The sequence below is a fragment of the Neovison vison genome, chromosome 8, assembly GCF_020171115.1.
Source record: "Neovison vison isolate M4711 chromosome 8, ASM_NN_V1, whole genome shotgun sequence".
NCBI classification, from domain to species: Eukaryota; Metazoa; Chordata; class Mammalia; order Carnivora; family Mustelidae; genus Neogale; species Neogale vison.
In genome coordinates, this window is record NC_058098.1 from 137,316,687 (window position 1) to 137,335,437 (window position 18,751).

An 18,751-nucleotide genomic window follows, 5' to 3' on the forward strand; every position below is an offset into this window, starting at 1 on the left:
GATATAAGCCCACGTTCTTACCACGGCCCGGAACGCCAACTCTTGCATTTCACTCAAGCTGCCCTGAACAACTTGCTATCCCTTGACTCCATCCAGCTCACTCTGGCTCAGAGCCTTTGCCTGGTTCCTCTGCTCGGAAGAACTTTCCCCTGGAGAGCACCGGGGCTTCTCCACCCACTTGATCTCCACTCAAGGTCACCTCGCAGGTCCTTCCTCAATCGCCTTTCCTAAAAAGGCCCACCTGCCACCCTCACCTTGCTTTTTCTTTGTTTGCACCTCATTAGCCCAACTATGGTCCATTTGTTTACTCTCTGCCCCCACCCAATGAGAAGATCCTCAAAGGCAGGGCCCTTGTTTTCTGCCGTGGCTCCTATGCCTGGAGCTCACCTGCTCAGTGTTTGTTGCATGAATAAGCTGCGAACAAGAACGCCTGGTTTTCTAATATCCTTACCGGATATTATAAACCTTTATATATCTTTGGTAATCTATTTTAATTTGTATCAGTTTTTGGGTTGACCTTTGTATTTCTTTTTTCCAGCAAGCTATCTTTTCAGAGTCCTTGCACAGCTTGTCTTTTTCCTATTGCTTTGCAAGAGCTATTGATTCATTGAAAAATTATTCCTTTGTCTGTCCTATGCTACAAATATATTTTCCTACTTGCTCTTTGCCTGTGACTTTGTAGTCACATTACCAGTTTTTCCCTTTTGGCTTCTGGTTTTGGGGCATGCTTAGAAAGTCCTTCCCTGTTCCAAGATCATCCAAGCAGCCGTACTTGTTTTCTTCTAAGCAATATATGTGTATGTAAAAGATTATGATGTTTAGATCTCTGATGCATCTGGGATTTCCTTTGGGGAATAAAGAGTAAGGAAGTGATCTAGTTAAAAGCAAATTTAGCTTTTAAGAAGAAAAAGAAAAAAAGCAAAGAAAAAGAAAAAAAGAAATAAAGCAAATTTGGCTTTAAAATATAAAGAATTCAAATTTCTGGATACCACTTATGAAACATTGTTTTAATCTTCTCAAAGAATATTCATAATTTAAAAAATAAATTCAAACACAATTCACTTATTTTCCAACACACATTTTTATAAGCGATTTGAAACATATATATGAATCTAAGTATGTGTAGATATATAATAAAATTCTATTTCCCATAATTCTCTGGAATATTATAGTTTGACATTATCATCACTATTAAAATATTTTCACAAGAAAGTTCCTATTCATTTTTCTCAATATTTTCTCCGTTTCCTGGATCTTGATTTTTTTTGTGTTTTACTGTATTTTCTTTTAAAAAGTCTCTTTTCAATTAAGCTCACTTCTTCATGGAGAGAAGAAGCCTTTATTCTCAGCAGGAAGGAGAAGAGATTTATTATGAACTGATAGCTCAGCGAAAAATTTGATTCTTCATAGGTTGTCACGTGTTTACAATAGCTAGAAAGGGAAGATAAAGGAAGATGTTATCTTAAAATGACCATTTAAAATGTATGCATCTATCCCTGAAACATGCCCCCCCCCCCGTTGGCATATACATACGGTCAGACTGACAACAGTACTCAGAGTTGGAAGGAAACGTGGAGCAATATGGCAAAGCAATTTTACAGAGGAAACATGCTAGCCCCATGCCTGGGAAGCTACCATGCCAGGGTAACAGACGGTCTCGAGCAAGCGCTCACAACTCCTTGCCCAGAAGTCCTTCCATTCCAGATGTGCTGCTTCTTTTTACCATGCCCAGAGCAAACAACAGCACACAAGCAGAGATTCTGGGCATAGTTTTAAAACAAAAGAAAATAAATAATCCCTAATCCCCACCCAAAATAAGACACCAGACTTGATAATGTAGCCTACAATCTTGTACCTATCACAGAAAGAAGAGTTTACAAAGCAATTCCACTTATCTTAAAAGTAGAAGGTCAAGTCTCCAGCTACCACCAAATCTCTAATTACGGATCTCTAACACTCCATCTCTAACTAGACCAGGTGCAGGCAATCCAGGGGACAGAGGAACATGTTAAATGGTATCACAGGTCATAATCAGCAAAATGCAGACTACGGGAAATTGTATAGGACAAAAGACCTGGGTTATTCAACAAGTAATTTTTTCTCTGCAAGGGGAAAGAAAAAAGACATTCAAGGGGAATTTACCAACCAAAACACTTAAGGGATATCTTAGCTACTTGCAATGTATGGGCCTTATTTGGATTGAATTATGTTAAAAATATCATAGCAAATGGGAAAATCTAAACACTGACTGCATATTTGGTAATATTAAGGAATTACTATTAGCTTTTTAATGTCTGATCGATGTTTATTATGGTTTTGCTTTTAAAAATATTATGACATCTGAGATATGCTTCCAAATAATCTGGGGGCGGGGTGGAGGACTGAGTGGGCAGGGGCGAAGCCAAGACTAGTCACATTGACAATTGTTAAGGCTGAATGGCAGGTACGGGGGGTTCATTATACTATTCTATTTTTTTTAAAGATTTATTTATTTATTTATTTGACAGAGAGAGAGAGAGAAAGCGAGAGAGCACATGTACGCAGAGTGGCAGGCAGAGGGAGAGGGAGAAGCAGGCTCTCCACTGAGCAGGGAGCCCGATGGGGGACCCTGGGATCATGACCCGAGCCAAAGGCAGCTGCTTAACCGACTGAGTCACCCAGGCGGCCCTATTCTCTGTAATTTTGAATATACTTGAAATTTTCCATAGTAAAAGGCTTTAAAAAACAGGTAAACAAATTTTAGATATTGGATTTATAGAACATATATGGTCCTAAGCTCCTGAAAGAAAATTTATGTGTGCACCACAAAACTCTGTCCCCACAGCTGTGACTATGGATAACTAGCCTTGGTTCTCTAACCCACAAAATGGGAAAAAATAACACTGCCTACCTCAAAGAGTGAACAAAAGTATCGGATGAAAATATATATTAAGCACTTAACCCAAAGGTCAGAACACGGTAAGGGCTCAAAAATGTTCGCCTCCGCAATACTCCTTTAAAATTGATTTCTGTTTTCATTTAAAATCTTCCTACTTTAATAATCTGTAATAAAGCCAAAACCCTGCCATATTCACTAACAGGACATTTAAAAGGCTCAGCTACTTATTGATTGGTTTAACAGAAATCAAGTATAAGCCATTCACAGGAAACTCTCACAAACTCGGTGGCCTCTTGCCACCAAGAGGTGGCAATTTTCTTTTCAATTTCAGCTACTGTGAGAGTCTTCCAGACAAACCACTGTAACAAAAAGGGTAAAAAAATATCATTTCTCTTACTTAGGGAAGCTCTTTTTCTACACAAGAAAGATAAGAAAAGGTTTATAAATTATTTGCTCCCATAAGGACTTTTAAGTCAAATCACTAACGATCCTTTATAAGGATTACATTCTTTACCACAGATTCAGAGAACTATCCTAGAGTTATAAGCCACAAAACCAAACAGAACGTACAATAATGTGTGACTGCCAAGTATTTTGCTGTAAGTGGCATATGAGCCAAGAGATGTTCCTTGAGCTCTGACCGGGAAAGAAATGAGTGTGGCAAACGGATGCTGCAAGAATATGTTTATACAAATAATTTTATGGGAAGGGATAAGCACAGGTTTTTATTTAAAAGAAGGGTGTAAGGTACATCTGAATTTCCTTATGAGAACTTCCTTGTGAGACGTTCAAACCTATGCAAAAATAGTCTCTCAAGTCGGTACACCTGCAAAATTAAATGAACCTGCCAAAACAAGTTCAAGTTTTGGTGGTCTGAAAGATGTTCAAATTTGGCATACGACATACATATTTAAGTACTGTTTTTTTTTTTTTTTAAACTCTAGTTTAAAATATTAGTTAAAATAAAAATTTTCATATTCAAATCAAATTTTTGTGGGACCCAAACAAATCTGTGTGTGTGTTTGGGGGCAGGGGGCATCCAAAGCCTCTCCATTTTCTGTGGATGGCAACCTGAAGGACCTCGGCTGTCCCTCTTCTTGGGGAAGGAGCGCAGAGCCACCTGCCCCTTTCAGGGAGGCTGGGGACAGACGCTTGATGAGTCAGGGCCGGCGACAGGTCTTTAGACCCGTCAGTGACCGGCCTCCGCCAGAAGCGCACTTCTACACGCGCGCGGAACATTAGGGAAGCATTTACATTCACGGGGACTGTCCGTTCTGCCTCAGATAAGAAGCATAAATGACCTCTTCGTGTCTGAAGTGCTCTTACAGCCTTTCTCTGCTTAGTCCTCACGGCCCGAGCGCTCTCGCAAGTATTCTACCGTACAACCTTTCTCTCTCGAACCCTCAGACAGGAGTCCTTCTGTGTAACACAATTCTCTGCACACCTGAAGGTCTGCTCTTGTAAGCATCAAAACACTACATTTATTTGGTACGGACATCTTTGGAAACCAAGTTACATGTTATTAGCATAAATTATAAGCACACAGTATAAATTAGGATGAAATGAAATTAGTATAAAAACACAAGGTGTAATTATATTATTATAAGTTGTTCAGTTTTACTGTAAAAATATTAGAAAATGCAGCTAGGAAACACAAACCCAAAGAGAACGCACACGGCACTGTGGGTCACGCCGCGGGACAACGGAGGCCCCCCCCCCCCGGGCTCGGTTTGTTAGGTGGAGCGACTGCCCAGTGTCGTGAATGAGCTCCAGACCGGCTGCTTCTGCTGCTGCTGCTGGCTCCTCTGGTTCGTCACGGCAGGGCACTAACGTCTGCTGTCGAGATGACTATCAGCGGAGCACCTCTGAGGCTCCCTCCGCCTTGTCTGACGATTAGGAGTTGGGCAGGCAGACCACTCAGCCTGACCGAAACACACCCGAAGGCAGCGAGCCGCCTGAGTGAGGGGCTAAGGGGCTTTCTGAAAAGTGCATTCGCTCTAGTCACGACTTTGTGACATTTTTACTGGTTGGTGGAAGCCTATTTGGCCCACTCTGTGGTTCCAGGCTATGGTCTAAATAGGCAAGGTGGACAGAATTTTGGTGCATAAAGTCATGGTGTCGCTGAGGCTTTGTCTACAGGTTGTGATTTTCAGTCTTACAGTTCATGCAGAGAAAAAAAAATCCCAGCTGTTTCACCTCTCACTCTACAAGGTCTATTGGTGACTAACTGTATTATGTTACTGGGACTGTATTATATCCGTGAAGATTTAGAAAGAGCTAGAAATCCACTGATTGCCCCATGGGAAAAGCATAAAGATACGAGCTGCCCCAGCTAACCGAGGACCAATTCCACAGCATGAGAGACAGAAGGTGCCCCAACACTACCGCCCAGCTTGCTAGTCCCATGCGGTGCCCCTCATCGGCCAGGACTACCACCATTTCTCTTCCTTTTGATCAAATCTTAACATCGGGAAAAGCCACTGCGCTGACCACTGCGCAGGAACGCGTGTCCCCCTCAGACGTGGAGCGGAGCCTGGGGTTTGGATTCTGGCCGTTCCTTGTTGCTGCTGGGACAGTGCCACTCTGCGGTCATTCTAGACGCAGCTGAACTTTTGTTAAGTAGGAAATTTTCATTCAGATAACTTCCTTTTGTTCTCTCCTATTATATTTTCTACATTCTACTTAGCTTTGATTCTCAGGAAGAGTCTTCAATAGAAAATCAGTTTCAGTCAGAGTAACGATTGCAGTAATGATCGCAGAGTAATGATCGCAGTTATCATGTACTGAGATTTACTATGTGACAGACACCAAAATCTCACTGAATCCTCATTCTCTATTTCCCATGCATTCATTCGACACGTTAACCAGTGAGCACCTACTACGTGCTAGGCCCTGTTCGAGCCTCCGGGGTTTTTCATTAACTAAGACAGTCCAGTCCCGGCACTCAAGGACCTTCTACTCTATTCTGGTGTGTGTGTGGAGGGGCAGACGAATAAGCAAAACAAATATATACTCATCTATTCGACACTGACAAGAGCCGTAAAAAGTAAAACAGAGGCGGGGTGGGGGGGGGCGCGGATGGAGAGTGGCGAGGTGTGCGTGTGAGGGGGAGGGAGAGTTCCTGCTGTTCCGGACAGGACGGTGCATGAGATGCAAGAAAACCCGGCAGGAGCGGGTCGTGTGGCCACGAGGAGGAAGAGCATTCTAGGCGAGAGGCACACACGTGCAAAGGCCCGTGTGGGGAGGGTGCTTGGCAAGTTCAAGGAAGAGCGAAGGAGGCCCGCGTGAACGAGGCAGAACGTGGGGCGGAGGTGGCGAGCAGGGAAGGTCAGAGAACTGCGGGGCCTGTAGGCTCCTTAGGGTCTTTCAACTCTACTCTGTGTGAGGCGGGAGCCACCGGAGGTTGCGAGAGGAGAAAGACCAGCAGGACACGTGGCTGTGCCATGGGGAAAACCTCAAGCTACGAGCTGCCCCAAGCTCGTCTGCACGCCGCTTCGTAAGGGGACACCGGCTGCAGAGACGGTAAATGACTCGCCCACAAGGCGCAAGCCGCAGAGCAGACAAAGGCCTGGTTCGCGGCCCGGCCTCCTCACTGCGGGAAACTGCCGTGGGAACAGGTTCTAGGGCCACAGACTGAGGTCAGTATACAATGAAATTAGTATAAAATTAAAAAGGCACATGGGGCACCTGGGTGGCTCAGTGGGTTAAGCCTCTGCCTTCTGCTCAGGTCATGATCCTGGGGTCCTGGGCTCGAGCCCCGCATCAGGCTCTCTGCTCAGCGGGGAGCCTGCTTCCCTCCCCCCTTAACCTCTGCCTGCCTCTTTGCCTACTTGTGATCTGTCAAATAAGTAAATAAAATCTTAAAAAAAAAAATTTAAAAGGCACGATGAAAAAAGTCCTTAAAATCTAAAACCTTTTTCAGCTTTATCAGGATACTATGGACATAACATCTGTTAGATTTAAAGTGTGCGACGTGTGTCATGTAGTGATTACCACAGTAAGGTCAGCTAACACTTCCATCCCTAAAACTCTTGAACAAGACACAACGTTTAATTCCAATTTTCTTGATTGTGAGCCCAACGTCTTCTAACAAATAACCTATCCGGTTCTTATACAGTCAACTGTAATTTTATGTGACTTTTTCAAATTAGGAAGGAATACTACTTCAGGCCAAACTAGAGATTTCATGATTTTTTATCCCATATTTCTGAAAGCATCACATACCTTCTACAGAATTTCTGGGTACTAAGCCAATAGAGTGAATTCTTGGTTGTCAGTGACTGGCCTTTCTTCTTCAGGATCCCCTGGAGGCTATGGCCATGGAAACAGGTTCCCGCAGAGTCTCCTTCAGTCCAGTTGAACTGAAAACTTGAAGGACTTTTTTTTTCAACAGTTGGTGCTGAATCAGTCAGTGCGCTAAACTGTTTTTGTAGACTCACCACCATTTCTGGAAATGGAGGAAAAAAGGAAAGGAATAAAATAAAACCTAAAGAAAACCACAGATGGGTTTACTTGTTAGCAATGTACTACGTTGGTTTCTGAGTTGGACAAATGCACCACGATAACGGAAGAGGGGAACATGGGGGAGAGGAAAGCAGCTGAGGAGAACTGGGGAACTACCTAAAAAAGGTTAAAGTGGTGGGTACTGAGGAGGACATGTATTGCATGGAGCACTGGGTGTGGTGCATAAACAACGAATCTTGGACCACTGAAAAAAATTAAATTAAATTAAATTAAAAAAATAAAATCAGCAAAGGGGAAAAAAGGTTAAATGGTAAATCTTACGTATTTTTACAATTAAAAAAAGAAAAAAAGGAAGAATGAACAAGACACCTTACAGGCAATTCTCCACAGAAAGAGTTCTGAAAGTCATAGAAATACAGGATGATTTCAGATTTTGGTGGGAACTTAAATTCTGTTTTAAAGAGTACAATGTTCCTGAAACAGATTCCTCTGGAGGTTTCTTAACGGAGGACGATTATTTCTTTGGATGGGCACCGGAACACTCGAAGAAGTAAAATAATCCCTTAAAGACTTTTAAATTTATTTATTTAAGTAATCTCTGCACCTGACATGGGGCTCGAAATACAACCCCGAGATCCAGAGTCGCAGGCTCCCTAGACTGAGCCGGTCAGGTGCCCCGAGACACTCACTTTTCAGGAAGTCAAGATATTTAGCTTTTCTACAACAATACAACTAAATGGCGTTAAGAGAAAATGCAACTTACCTCTTCTTTTATATACCACTGCTCTGTCAATGGATGAGTGGTAAAGTGGCTTTTCGCTTTTCCACACATACCTGTATGAGGCAGAAAAACATTTGGAGCAAGATGGAGAAGAAATGGACCTAAACACATTTCAGAGACGTTTCTCTGGAGCAACATCTTCAATTCCTAATACTCCGTGTAAGGGCTCAGCCTTAGAATGAGCCACTGACAGGTCTTACGTCCCAGATGCAAGCAAGGGGCTCTGAAGGGGACAGCAAGCCAACAGAATGATGTGCTCATCCCAAAAGACTCCCAGATGTCATAAGGTCCCGAAGAAGATATTATACAAAAATGTAGAAATGGTTTCTCTCACTGTAAAATTCTCTTGCTGTCTGTTCTCAGAAAGGGAATCCACCACCTAAGAAACAACTGTTCCTCCTTGCCCTTGCCCAGCTGCCCAGCTGCCCTTCTGCTGAGGATTAAACCAGAGGTACATCTGGTAACAGATACGAAGTGAACAGTAGGTACCAGTCTTCTGATATAAAGATGTAATTGATGTTAATAATGACTGTTTTCCTCACAATTATGTGTGAACTAAATCTTAATGAACAAACCACATTTAAAATATATCAGAGAACTTGTCCTTGGACCCTATGGTAAAGGAGGTTTGTGATTCTTTCAAATATCTTTTTAAAATTTGTTTTCTTAAATAATAAATGTAACAATATACTCAAGGTAAAAAAATAATGAAGAAGTTTCCTAAATAGTCTAATCCCAATCGGTGGATAAACCCATTATTAAAAATCTCTTGCAAATACCTAACCTAGACAGATTTTCTCATGCATTTAAAAAGCCTATACTGGGGGCGCCTGGGTGGCTCAGTGGGTTAAGCCGCTGCCTTCGGCTCGGGTCATGATCTCGGGGTCCTGGGATCAAGTCCCGCATCGGGCTCTCTGCTCAGCAGGGAGCCTGCTTCCTCCTCTCTCTCTGCCTGCCTCTCTGCCTACTTGTGATCTCTCTCTGTCAAATAAATAAATAAAAAAATCTTTAAAAAAAAAAAAAAAAAAAGCCTATACTGGTGGCAACTAGGGCATTACTTCCTTGGGGCCATATGCCCAGGAAATGGGAAAAGTGATCTAGAATAACCTTCTGTACAGATACTCCTTCTTTAAAAATGTACTTTATTTTGCTTACCTCTTCCCCAAAAGCTACAAAAAACAGAGGCACTTCACAAAGTCCTAAAGTTTTCTGCAGGAATTCTGCATCCTTCTCTCCAGTTTTCCAGTAGGATTTTGTTTCCCAGCTATTCAAAATTCAGGTATAACGTACACACAAACCCATCATGTTCAGTGTGCGGCTCTGCGGGCTCTGGCAAACAACACTCCTGTGATGACCACCAGGGTGAACGCGCAGAGCAGGCCCTTCAAGCCGAAAGTCTCTCATGCCTCTTAACAGTCCATCCCTCTCCCCGCTCCCAGATCCCTGGCCTTAGGCAACTACTGATGTTTTTCCATCGCTGCAATTTATAGCCTTTCCCAGAAAGTCACATAAAGGGAGTCATACCATAGGTAACCTTTTGAGACTTTCTTTCAGCATAATGCATTTAAGTCATTCATATTGTTGGATGTGTCAGAAGTTTGTTCCCTTCGTTGCTGACCAGTATTTCATCGTACAGATAAACTCCGCTTGGTTTATCCCCCTACCAGCTGAAGGGCGTTTGGGTTGTTGCTACTTTTTTTTTTTTTTAAAGATTTTATTTATTTATTTGACAGAGATCACAAGTAGGCAGAGAGGCAGGCAGAGAGAGGAGGAAGCAGGCTCCCTGCTGAGCAGAGAGCCCGATGCGGGGCTCAATCCCAGGACCCTGAGATCATGACCTGAGCCGAAGGCAGCGGCTTAACCCACTGAGCCACCCAGGCGCCCCCGGTTGTTGCTACTTTTTGACCACTGTGAATGGAGCCACCACGAACACTCGAACAGAGATTTTTATGTGGAGCTGTCATTTCACTTGGGTAAAGATGTAAGAGAGCGAACTATAGGTAGTGTAATAAATGTACGTCCAACTTTACGAGACACTGTCAAACATCCAAAATGGCTGCACCATTTTAAATCCCCACATTAGGTACGGTCAGTTTTTTTTTTTTTTTTGCTCATTTCACTTTGTTTTTGACCATTCTAACTGGTATATAATGATACCTTACTGTGGTCTTAATCTGCATTTCCCTATTAACTAATGATGTTGAGTATAATTTCACAATCTTCTTTTGTTCAAATCTTTTGTCCATTTAAAAAACTGGGTTTTTGTGTTCTTACTGTATGAGAATTCTTTATTCTGAATACAGATGTCTTATCAGATATGGGATGCGCACATATTTTCTCCCATTGTATGGCTTCTCATTCTCTTAACAGTGTCTTCTGAAGAGCAGCTATTCTTTTTTTTGATGAAGTCCAATTTATAATTTTTTTTCTTTTATAGATCATACTTTTGGTATCATATCTACAAGATTTTGCCCAACCCAAAAGGCTAAAAAGATTTTCTGCCCATGCTGTTAAATTTTCGTCCATGTTCCTCCCAATATCTTCCATGACAACTGGAAGTCATTAAAGCAACCTCTTAAGTGGTTATTAGACTGTCAACTACTGTTTACTGATGTTTTCATAATCTCCTACATAGGGACGCATACTTAGCTACGGAAAATGCTTTAATAACTTTCATCTAACAACATGGAAGGTGATGTTCAGAGTAACAGGAGAAAAAATTACCAATTAATGTCACCAGTGGGGGTGGAGTAGGGTGAAACAGACCACACACACAAGGTCTCTGTGCCTAGGCACTAGTCATTAGTGATTTACATGTGGGATTTCGCTTAGCTCAAATCACCTACTCCATACAGAAGGATCTTGGTGGTGTATCCCCTGGAAAATCTCTTCCTTGAGCCCTGGTCTCTCCCTGGAAGATGCCATTTTGGAAACAGATATACTCTCTTTGGTCATTAAACTCTCCCCTGATGTACCTAAAAGTCAGTAAGTCAAAGATGTGTAACTAAATGCTAAAATATCAATCTGGGCTCCAACAGCCACATCTGCGGTGTAAGCTGGTACTTGGCTTGAGCTAATGAATTCCTAGTTACCACTGAGATGCCTGAGTGGCAGGGCCACTGAATACCTAGCCTCTCCGTATCAGCCAGGACAACCCCTGCTGGCACCACGAAAAGGCAGGCCTCGTGGCTGGTACTCCCAAGATAACCTAAGGCAACAGAATGAATTTCTGTTCTTCCTGATACTCTTGTAACCACTGAGATCCAAAGACCAAAGAGACATTCCTTCTCTGACAAAGAAGAGGAAGGACCCAGTTTCCTGGGCACCCACAGGCTGTCAGAGTAAGTTCACACCCCACCTCTTTTCTTTCATCGTTAGGTATCAAACCTGAATAGTGAGAAACTACTACCCCTCTCCCCTTTTTGGCAAAGATCCTGTTCCCCACAGTGCTTTAATCATCCCGCTAAGTCTGTTTCTCTATTTAAAAGCTCTCTTAAGGGGCGCCTGGGTGGCTCAATGGGTTAAGCCGCTGCCTTCGGCTCAGGTCATGATCTCAGGGTCCTGGGATCGAGTCCCACATCGGGCTCTCTGCTCGGCAGGGAGCCTGCTTCCTCCTCTCTCTCTCTCTGCCTGCCTCTCTGCCTACTTGTGATCTCTATCTGTCAAATAAGTAAATAAAATCTTAAAAAAAAATAAAATAAAAGCTCTCTTAAATGTAGAGGAAAAATAATGCAGTTCTACCCGTGAAAACTAAAATTTAGTTCTTAGAGCACAAATCCGGCATTATTATGCCTATTTCATTGATGAGGAACCTGGGACTGAGCGAATTAGTTTAACTAATTCTAGGAGCCTTGATTTTTCTCAAAGTATATAAAACTAGTTGATCAATTGAGTATTAATATAAATTTACATAAAATACAGAGATGTTAACTTTTTCTTCAAAGTCTTGTAAAGACTCCAAGTTCTAAAACCAGTTACCAAACTGTTCAAATCGGAGATCAATAGAAATATACTCTATATTATGTAAGATATAGTATCTATGAAAATTTATAAGCAAACTAAATTTCAATGCGCTGAGGCTAAGAAATCAAGTAACTTGCCCGGGGTTACACAGCTAGTCTGTACTGGAATCAGGATTCAAACCCAGAATGGTCTGTCTCTACAGGCTATGCTCCTTCCACTCTATCACAACGAACCTACATCAGAACGAGAGTTCAAAGTCAAATGATGAGACTGACTGAATTAAATATCCTCTTTTTGTGCTTTCCTCCATTTTGATTTTTGTAGGGATTTTTATTTGGGGGAATATTCCAATTACGTACATCACGGGCTGGTAATTGTGATCTTTGTAATATTGGAAAGCAGACGGGAAATGATCAACTTTGAGAAAAGGGAAGAAGGAAGAATATTAGAAATGTAGGCATGACTCATGCAAATTAAAAAAAATTAATAACTAAGTACAATACGGTACTCTGGATTGGATCCTAGATTGGAAAGAGGTCATTAATGGAAACACTGATGAAATCCAAATAAAATCTGGAGTCTGACTAATAGTAACACCAAAAAAAAAAAAAAAAAGGTTGATTAGAACACAGGGACTAATACTTTCTAATATTTTCTAGAAAAAATGTCATAATGCTAAGTAGTCTAACTGCTGAAACTTTAGCTTTCAAATATAAGGTAACAGACTTGGAAATCAAGCAGGTAAACTTAAAACCAGAGGAGACAACATACTTTGCCCTGGCTTCTTCCCATTTTTGTTTTTTCTCATCAACAGATTTCTTCATAACTTGGTACCATTTTCTGAAATCAAACCATGGCTTATCTGAAAGAAATGAAATCCATGATTAGTAACCAAATAAGTGACATTATAACCATATACATTATTCACCGGAGTCTTCATTCCTTGGTATAACTAAACATTATGAAGTCAGCATTATGGGATTATGGAGTCACTGTCTCCATACCTTAACATGACTCCTGAGCAGTCCATCACAGAGTTCCTATCTATATTGTGGCCCTAACTAGATCATACTAAAACCATTTATTTATTTATTTATAGACATGGGGAGTATGACAAGGGACATTAGAAGACACCTTGGTCAACCTTTCTCTCTGAGTAGAAGCTGACATAAAGCGATGTGTAGAAAGAAGTATTTAGCATGTATTCTGGAAAGAACTCACAAATTGATTTCTACCACTAAATCCAAGCTCCTAAAACCAATGAATATATATGTGAAATCTTGAAAAAAAAAAAAAAGTAAAACTCTTAGAAACAGTAGTTTCTACTCTAACAGAGTAGAAAGTAGTTCCCAGGGGCTGGGGGTGGGGGTGGGAGATAGGGAGAGGATGGTAAAGGGTACAAAGTTTTGGCTCTAAGATAAGTAAGTTCTGAGAATCTAATGTAAAACATGCTGACTATAGTGAATCACAGTGTATTATATCAAGGAAATCAACTAAGGGAATAGGACTTAAATGTTCACACACACACACACACAAGATTAAAATGCGAGGTGATGACTGTATAACCAGATGAGAGAATCCTTTCATAGTACATAGTACAAATCATCACAAGATGCACTATAAATCGCTTACAATTTTTGTATGTCAATTATACCTCAATAAAGCTGATAAAAAAACAATGACTATAAATCCTAATGAAGGAAATAAGAAACTAGAATTGCATTTAAGAATTCATACACCTACCCAACTTCACTGAATTGCTCTTAGGCCAGACACTATGTTAGGCACTAGAGAGTCATTAAAAAGTTAAAAAAGACAGAAAGATATGGTCCCTGCCTCTAGAAGCTATAATCTACCTATCCTTCTACCATTTATGTTGGGCCTTACTCTATGTCAGCTGTTCTTAGCACTCTACAGACACTGGCAATCGAACCGGGACGGACATATTTAGTGCAGCAGTTCTGATTCAGTGTGCTAACCTCTAACAGATGTTTGCATAGGAGCAACTGTAGCAGGAATGATTAGTTCTGATCTGGGAAGTGGTAAGGTCAGGAGTGGGTGTGAAGAGAAGGTAGAATCTTGAAGAATAAAGGCAGATCTGTCAGGGATTGGGGGAGCTGGGGGGTAAGAAGGAAAACATTTCAGGTAGAAGAACCAGCATGAGCAAAGGCTGAGGCATCACAACAGATGGTACAGTCAGGGAACTGCCAGGACGCTCTCGGTCTGGCATGGCTAGGGAGGAGAAGGCAGGAATAAAAAAAAAAAAAACCCGAAGTTTAGCAGCCTAGATGTATAACTAGGTAATTATAAAAAGAAATAACTCTGGTATTAGGCACAATTTTTATACATGTGTTTGTCTATGTGTACTTGTATATTTTTCAAATATACATTACATTTACTGTATCTTCTAATCCATCACTTAAAATCACTCGGAATTTGAATGACAAAAAATTAAGTACCTTCTTTGTTCTTTTCATTATATTTCTCGGCAATATTAGACAATGTCCTGGAAAAACCATAAAGCACGTCAATTTATTTGGAAGTCACTTATTTGAAGACAGTTAAATTTTGAGTTCTTCTGAAAGAAAAATATAGACTAGCACTTGAAACCTATGCTAACTTTTAATGGAGAAGCAATCACTCTACACACTGCCATTGTTTATTGGCGTTTGGGAGAAGTGACGATTTAAGTTGCGTTTACTTTCTGAAATAATCTTTGAAGTCGCATAGCGCCAGGAGCCTAAAGACATACAGATAAACTGCTACAAGATTCTTTAGAATTTCTGTATGATTTAATGTCGGGAATCAGTGAAGCAATGAGAACACATGTATCTACTTAAAAAATAGGAACACAACATGAGACCAACAACTTACTAAGGTAGAATTAACTCTCTGACAACTAGCTGAGTCAAAATTCACGTAGGAAGTAATTGTCGGTACTAGTCAGTGTTCTGCAACTAAGAGGCTCTATTTTCTCTTGAGATAATATAAGGATTCCTGTATTCCGACTAATTAGGTAAAAACTGTATAATTTTTTCCTCATAAAACTGACATACACTCACCATTCTAAATTGTCATCCAATAAAAAGAGCAATTTCAACACTATGACAATGACCGCGACAGCCTGTATGTCGTATTTAACAGTTTTTGCCATTTTAGCTATAGGATCAAATGTCAGAAAATCCACTTCTCCTATCCCAGTCATTTTTACCACTTGGTAGGTTAAATCATTCATTTCATCTGTTGAAGAACAAAAGAGTAAAATGTGAATTAATTCTTTGCCTAACTAGACCATACCAATGTGTACCTCTGTAAGATAAGCTTTATTATCCTAAAACACGGCATAATGCTAGAACTGAGGGAACACATTTTGTAAATAAAATAAACCAAAAAATGGTATCTGTATAGAAAAACAAGTGGTAGAATCATAGCAAGGCCTTTTCCTATTTGGACTTCCTAAAACATCTATTACATATAGGACACATTCTGGTACCCAACACACAGCCAAATGCTTGTTTTCTACCGTTTCCTACAACTCCCTTGTCTGTGTTCTACAGCAATTTGCACTTGCCTGAAACAAAATCCCCTGTAAGACCAAGAGCTTTTCTAGGAATGCACACTAACCCGCTGGCTGGCACCCTAGGAGCCTCTGCGCACATTAAACTTGAGGCACTGCTTTCCCAAGGAAATCATATGGTCGGCTCAGCCTCTATTATTCAAAGCTCAATAATGTGGCACTTGGCACCAGAAAGCCTAGCCAGGGCCTATATATTTAGGTTTTCCAATCATTAGCTTTGTGACTCTGCATTAGTCACTTAACCTCAGTTTCTTCATTTGTAAAATGAGCTGTGGGAGGATAAACTGAAATTAGAGTAAGTGAATATACTTCGAAAACTCTCAATTACTAAGCAAATTTCTTTACTCACTAATATAAGTACCCAAGACGTACAATATTCTATTTTTAAGTGAACAGCTAGTATTTATAAGAGCACGATCAACTGTACTGAATTAAGTAGCATTTCCTACATGCTTTCAGTCGCCATGTCCTGTGGACTCTACTCCCCCTCTCCATCCAGTGGCAAGCACGGGAACCAGACACTTGCCATGGGCAGCCTGTCAGTTACATTCTGGTAATCCCTTCAGTCCCTTGTGGTCCTTCTATTACCTACTATTACATTCGTGTGTGTATGTAATATACACATATACTACCACATATTTATACTTATTTTTATCATTGGAGTTATACCATACCTACAAACACAGTTTTGCATATTGCTTTCTTCATTAACATATGCATTTTCCTTCCCTATTAAAAATATATCTGACTGTGTTTTATACTGCTTAAGCAATAGGCTAACCACACCATGTCTGTATTTTCTCTTTAGAATATAAGTCCTGAATTTCTCACATTTCTAGTTTTGCAAGAAATTCAGGACCGGGTTCCACTGGCAGATTCCACCGGGTGACCTGTGTCTTGGTATATTGTGAACAAGGTCTAGTGAGGCTCTCCCCACATTCCGTGCTTCATCGCCTTAAAGAGTTCATGATGACCCTGCAAACGACCAAGCGCTGCCTTCTTTTCAGAAGGGGGGCATCCAGCTCGCTAAGAACACATCCTGGACCATTTGTAACTTTCACTGCACTCAGCCAATTTACTGTAAAAACCAAGCGTATCCCTCACGTCAAAACAGAATTCTTTATTTCTGAACAAGGTCCTTTTAACCTTTCCAGATAGCCTCAAATATTTTAAGAAAGGATTCTGAAATTAAGCTTCATGTTAAAATAGACCCTGTCAGGAGGCTCGAACTATCCGTGATCTGAGAGGAATTCTCTCTTTTGTTCATTGTCATTTTATAAGTCTGTAAAGGCTTCCTCACCACATATACTACACTTACCAGGGAGATTGACTTCCATCAAGTATTTCATACACAAGATATCTGGGTGAAGATAGCAGTCTTCAGTTATGTCTGGAAAACGTGGCAAATCTAAGAATTTGGCGATTTCAATCATTTTTTTATAGATATCCTCATAGGCAGGCCAAGACTGAAATAAAAAATAATCAAGGTAGCAACTTTTGCAACATAAATTATTTTTAAAAATATTTTCTAATTTTAAAAGTAATATGTATTTGCTGAATGAAATTTGGAATGTGCAGAAAAGCATTACGGGGAAACCACCCATAAATCCCTAATATCCTAACTTAGCAGCTTAAAACAGTGCTAATGCTCAATTAAAAAGCCACTAAAATTCCATTTGGCTCATAAAACTCTTACTGGCCTTCCCCACGAGAGAGGGAAATCATTACTTCTTGCCAGTCACAGAAGAACCAGGGGAAGGGACAAAGCTGTGACCTAAACTGAAGTTCCAGAGCCCTCACGAGTGCTCTACGGCACGACTTCCCTCTCACACTCCCTCACCACACCCGTCTCATTTATCTTCAAGTTCATGTCTAACAAACTTAGCTCTCTGTTTCACAATATTCGCAAGCTTCTATGTGGGAGCTAACACCAGAATTTAAGTCTAATAGTTGAAAATATACAATTCAACTTCATATTCTCCCATATAACCACATATAAAATTTTATACAATCCAGGAAAATCTATTACCTACTATGAATAAATTTATTCTGTTCACTTGAAGATCACCCCTGTAGTTTATGTGGTATGCTCTTTTTAGCTTTGCAGTTCATAAACATACTTGAAATTAATACTACAGGGTGCCTGGGTAGCTCAGTGGGTTAAAGCCTCTGTCTTCAGCTCAGGTCACGATTCCAGGGTCCTGGGATCGAGTCCCACATCAGGCTCTCTGCTCAGCAGGGAGTCTGCTTCCTTCTCTCTCTCTGCCTGCCTCTCTGCCTACTTGTCATCTGTCTCTCTGTCAAATAAATAAAATCTTAAAAAAAAAGACATTAATACTACATATTTTTTTCTCATTTCTTCATCCATTCACATAAAAATATTAAATTTAGAGTCACTCAATAGAAATGACTTTGGGAAATGTAAAGATGAATGAAACAATGCCTTCATGTGTAAACCTGGTGATTCACAGACCTGTGCCCCTGGGGATAAAAATACATTATATGTTTATACAAAAATTAATAAAAAAAATAATAAAAAAACATATTCTAAAAAAAGAAAAAAACCAACAATGCCGTCAAGGAGTTTATAACCTAGAAAGAGAGACAAGGTATACAAAAATACAGTATAAAATAGAGTTATCAGGTACCTCAAGTATGACTTTTTTTTTTCTTACATGGCTTATGGAGTCTTGAAAAAACTAACACTTCTCATATGGTAGGACCCTATTAAAATTGAGCCTGAAGACACATTTTGGCTACCTGTTGGCCGTATTAAAGTTGATTATGTGTACATTCTGTGGCAAGGCAATTCTACCCCTAGCTACATATCCCTAACAGAAATGTGCATGATGTCCGCGGAAAGACACGTCGGTTCTTAACGGCACTATTTGTAAAAGCCCCAAGCTGGAAACTACCCAAACGCCATCAATGATAGGTAAATGTTGACAAATCTCATAATGGAACACTTCCGGGCCCGGAAATGAACGCTCTGCCTGCGACGACATGAATGGATCTTCAGAACATCACGTTAGAAGAGAGAAGCCAGATGCAAAAGAGGATGATTCCCGGTATACAAACAAAACTCCCG

General features: G+C 40.6%; 1 protein-coding gene across 2 annotated transcripts in view; it reads right to left on the bottom strand.

The window, feature by feature from the left end:
• Window positions 1–986: 986 nt before the first annotated feature.
• The window catches only part of TAF1B (TATA-box binding protein associated factor, RNA polymerase I subunit B), a 68,189-nt gene continuing 50,424 nt past the window's right edge, over window positions 987–18,751 (bottom strand). For both annotated transcript variants that reach the window (XM_044262094.1, XM_044262093.1), the window contains exons 9-15: window positions 16,982–17,129; window positions 15,149–15,326; window positions 14,546–14,592; window positions 12,858–12,948; window positions 8,106–8,176; window positions 7,103–7,325; window positions 987–1,431 (exon numbers count right to left, since the gene is read on the bottom strand). In XM_044262094.1, coding sequence (XP_044118029.1) covers window positions 1,230–1,431; window positions 7,103–7,325; window positions 8,106–8,176; window positions 12,858–12,948; window positions 14,546–14,592; window positions 15,149–15,326; window positions 16,982–17,129 — 960 coding nt within the window. In that variant the 3' untranslated portion in view covers window positions 987–1,229. The remainder of the gene's footprint in view (window positions 1,432–7,102; window positions 7,326–8,105; window positions 8,177–12,857; window positions 12,949–14,545; window positions 14,593–15,148; window positions 15,327–16,981; window positions 17,130–18,751) is intronic.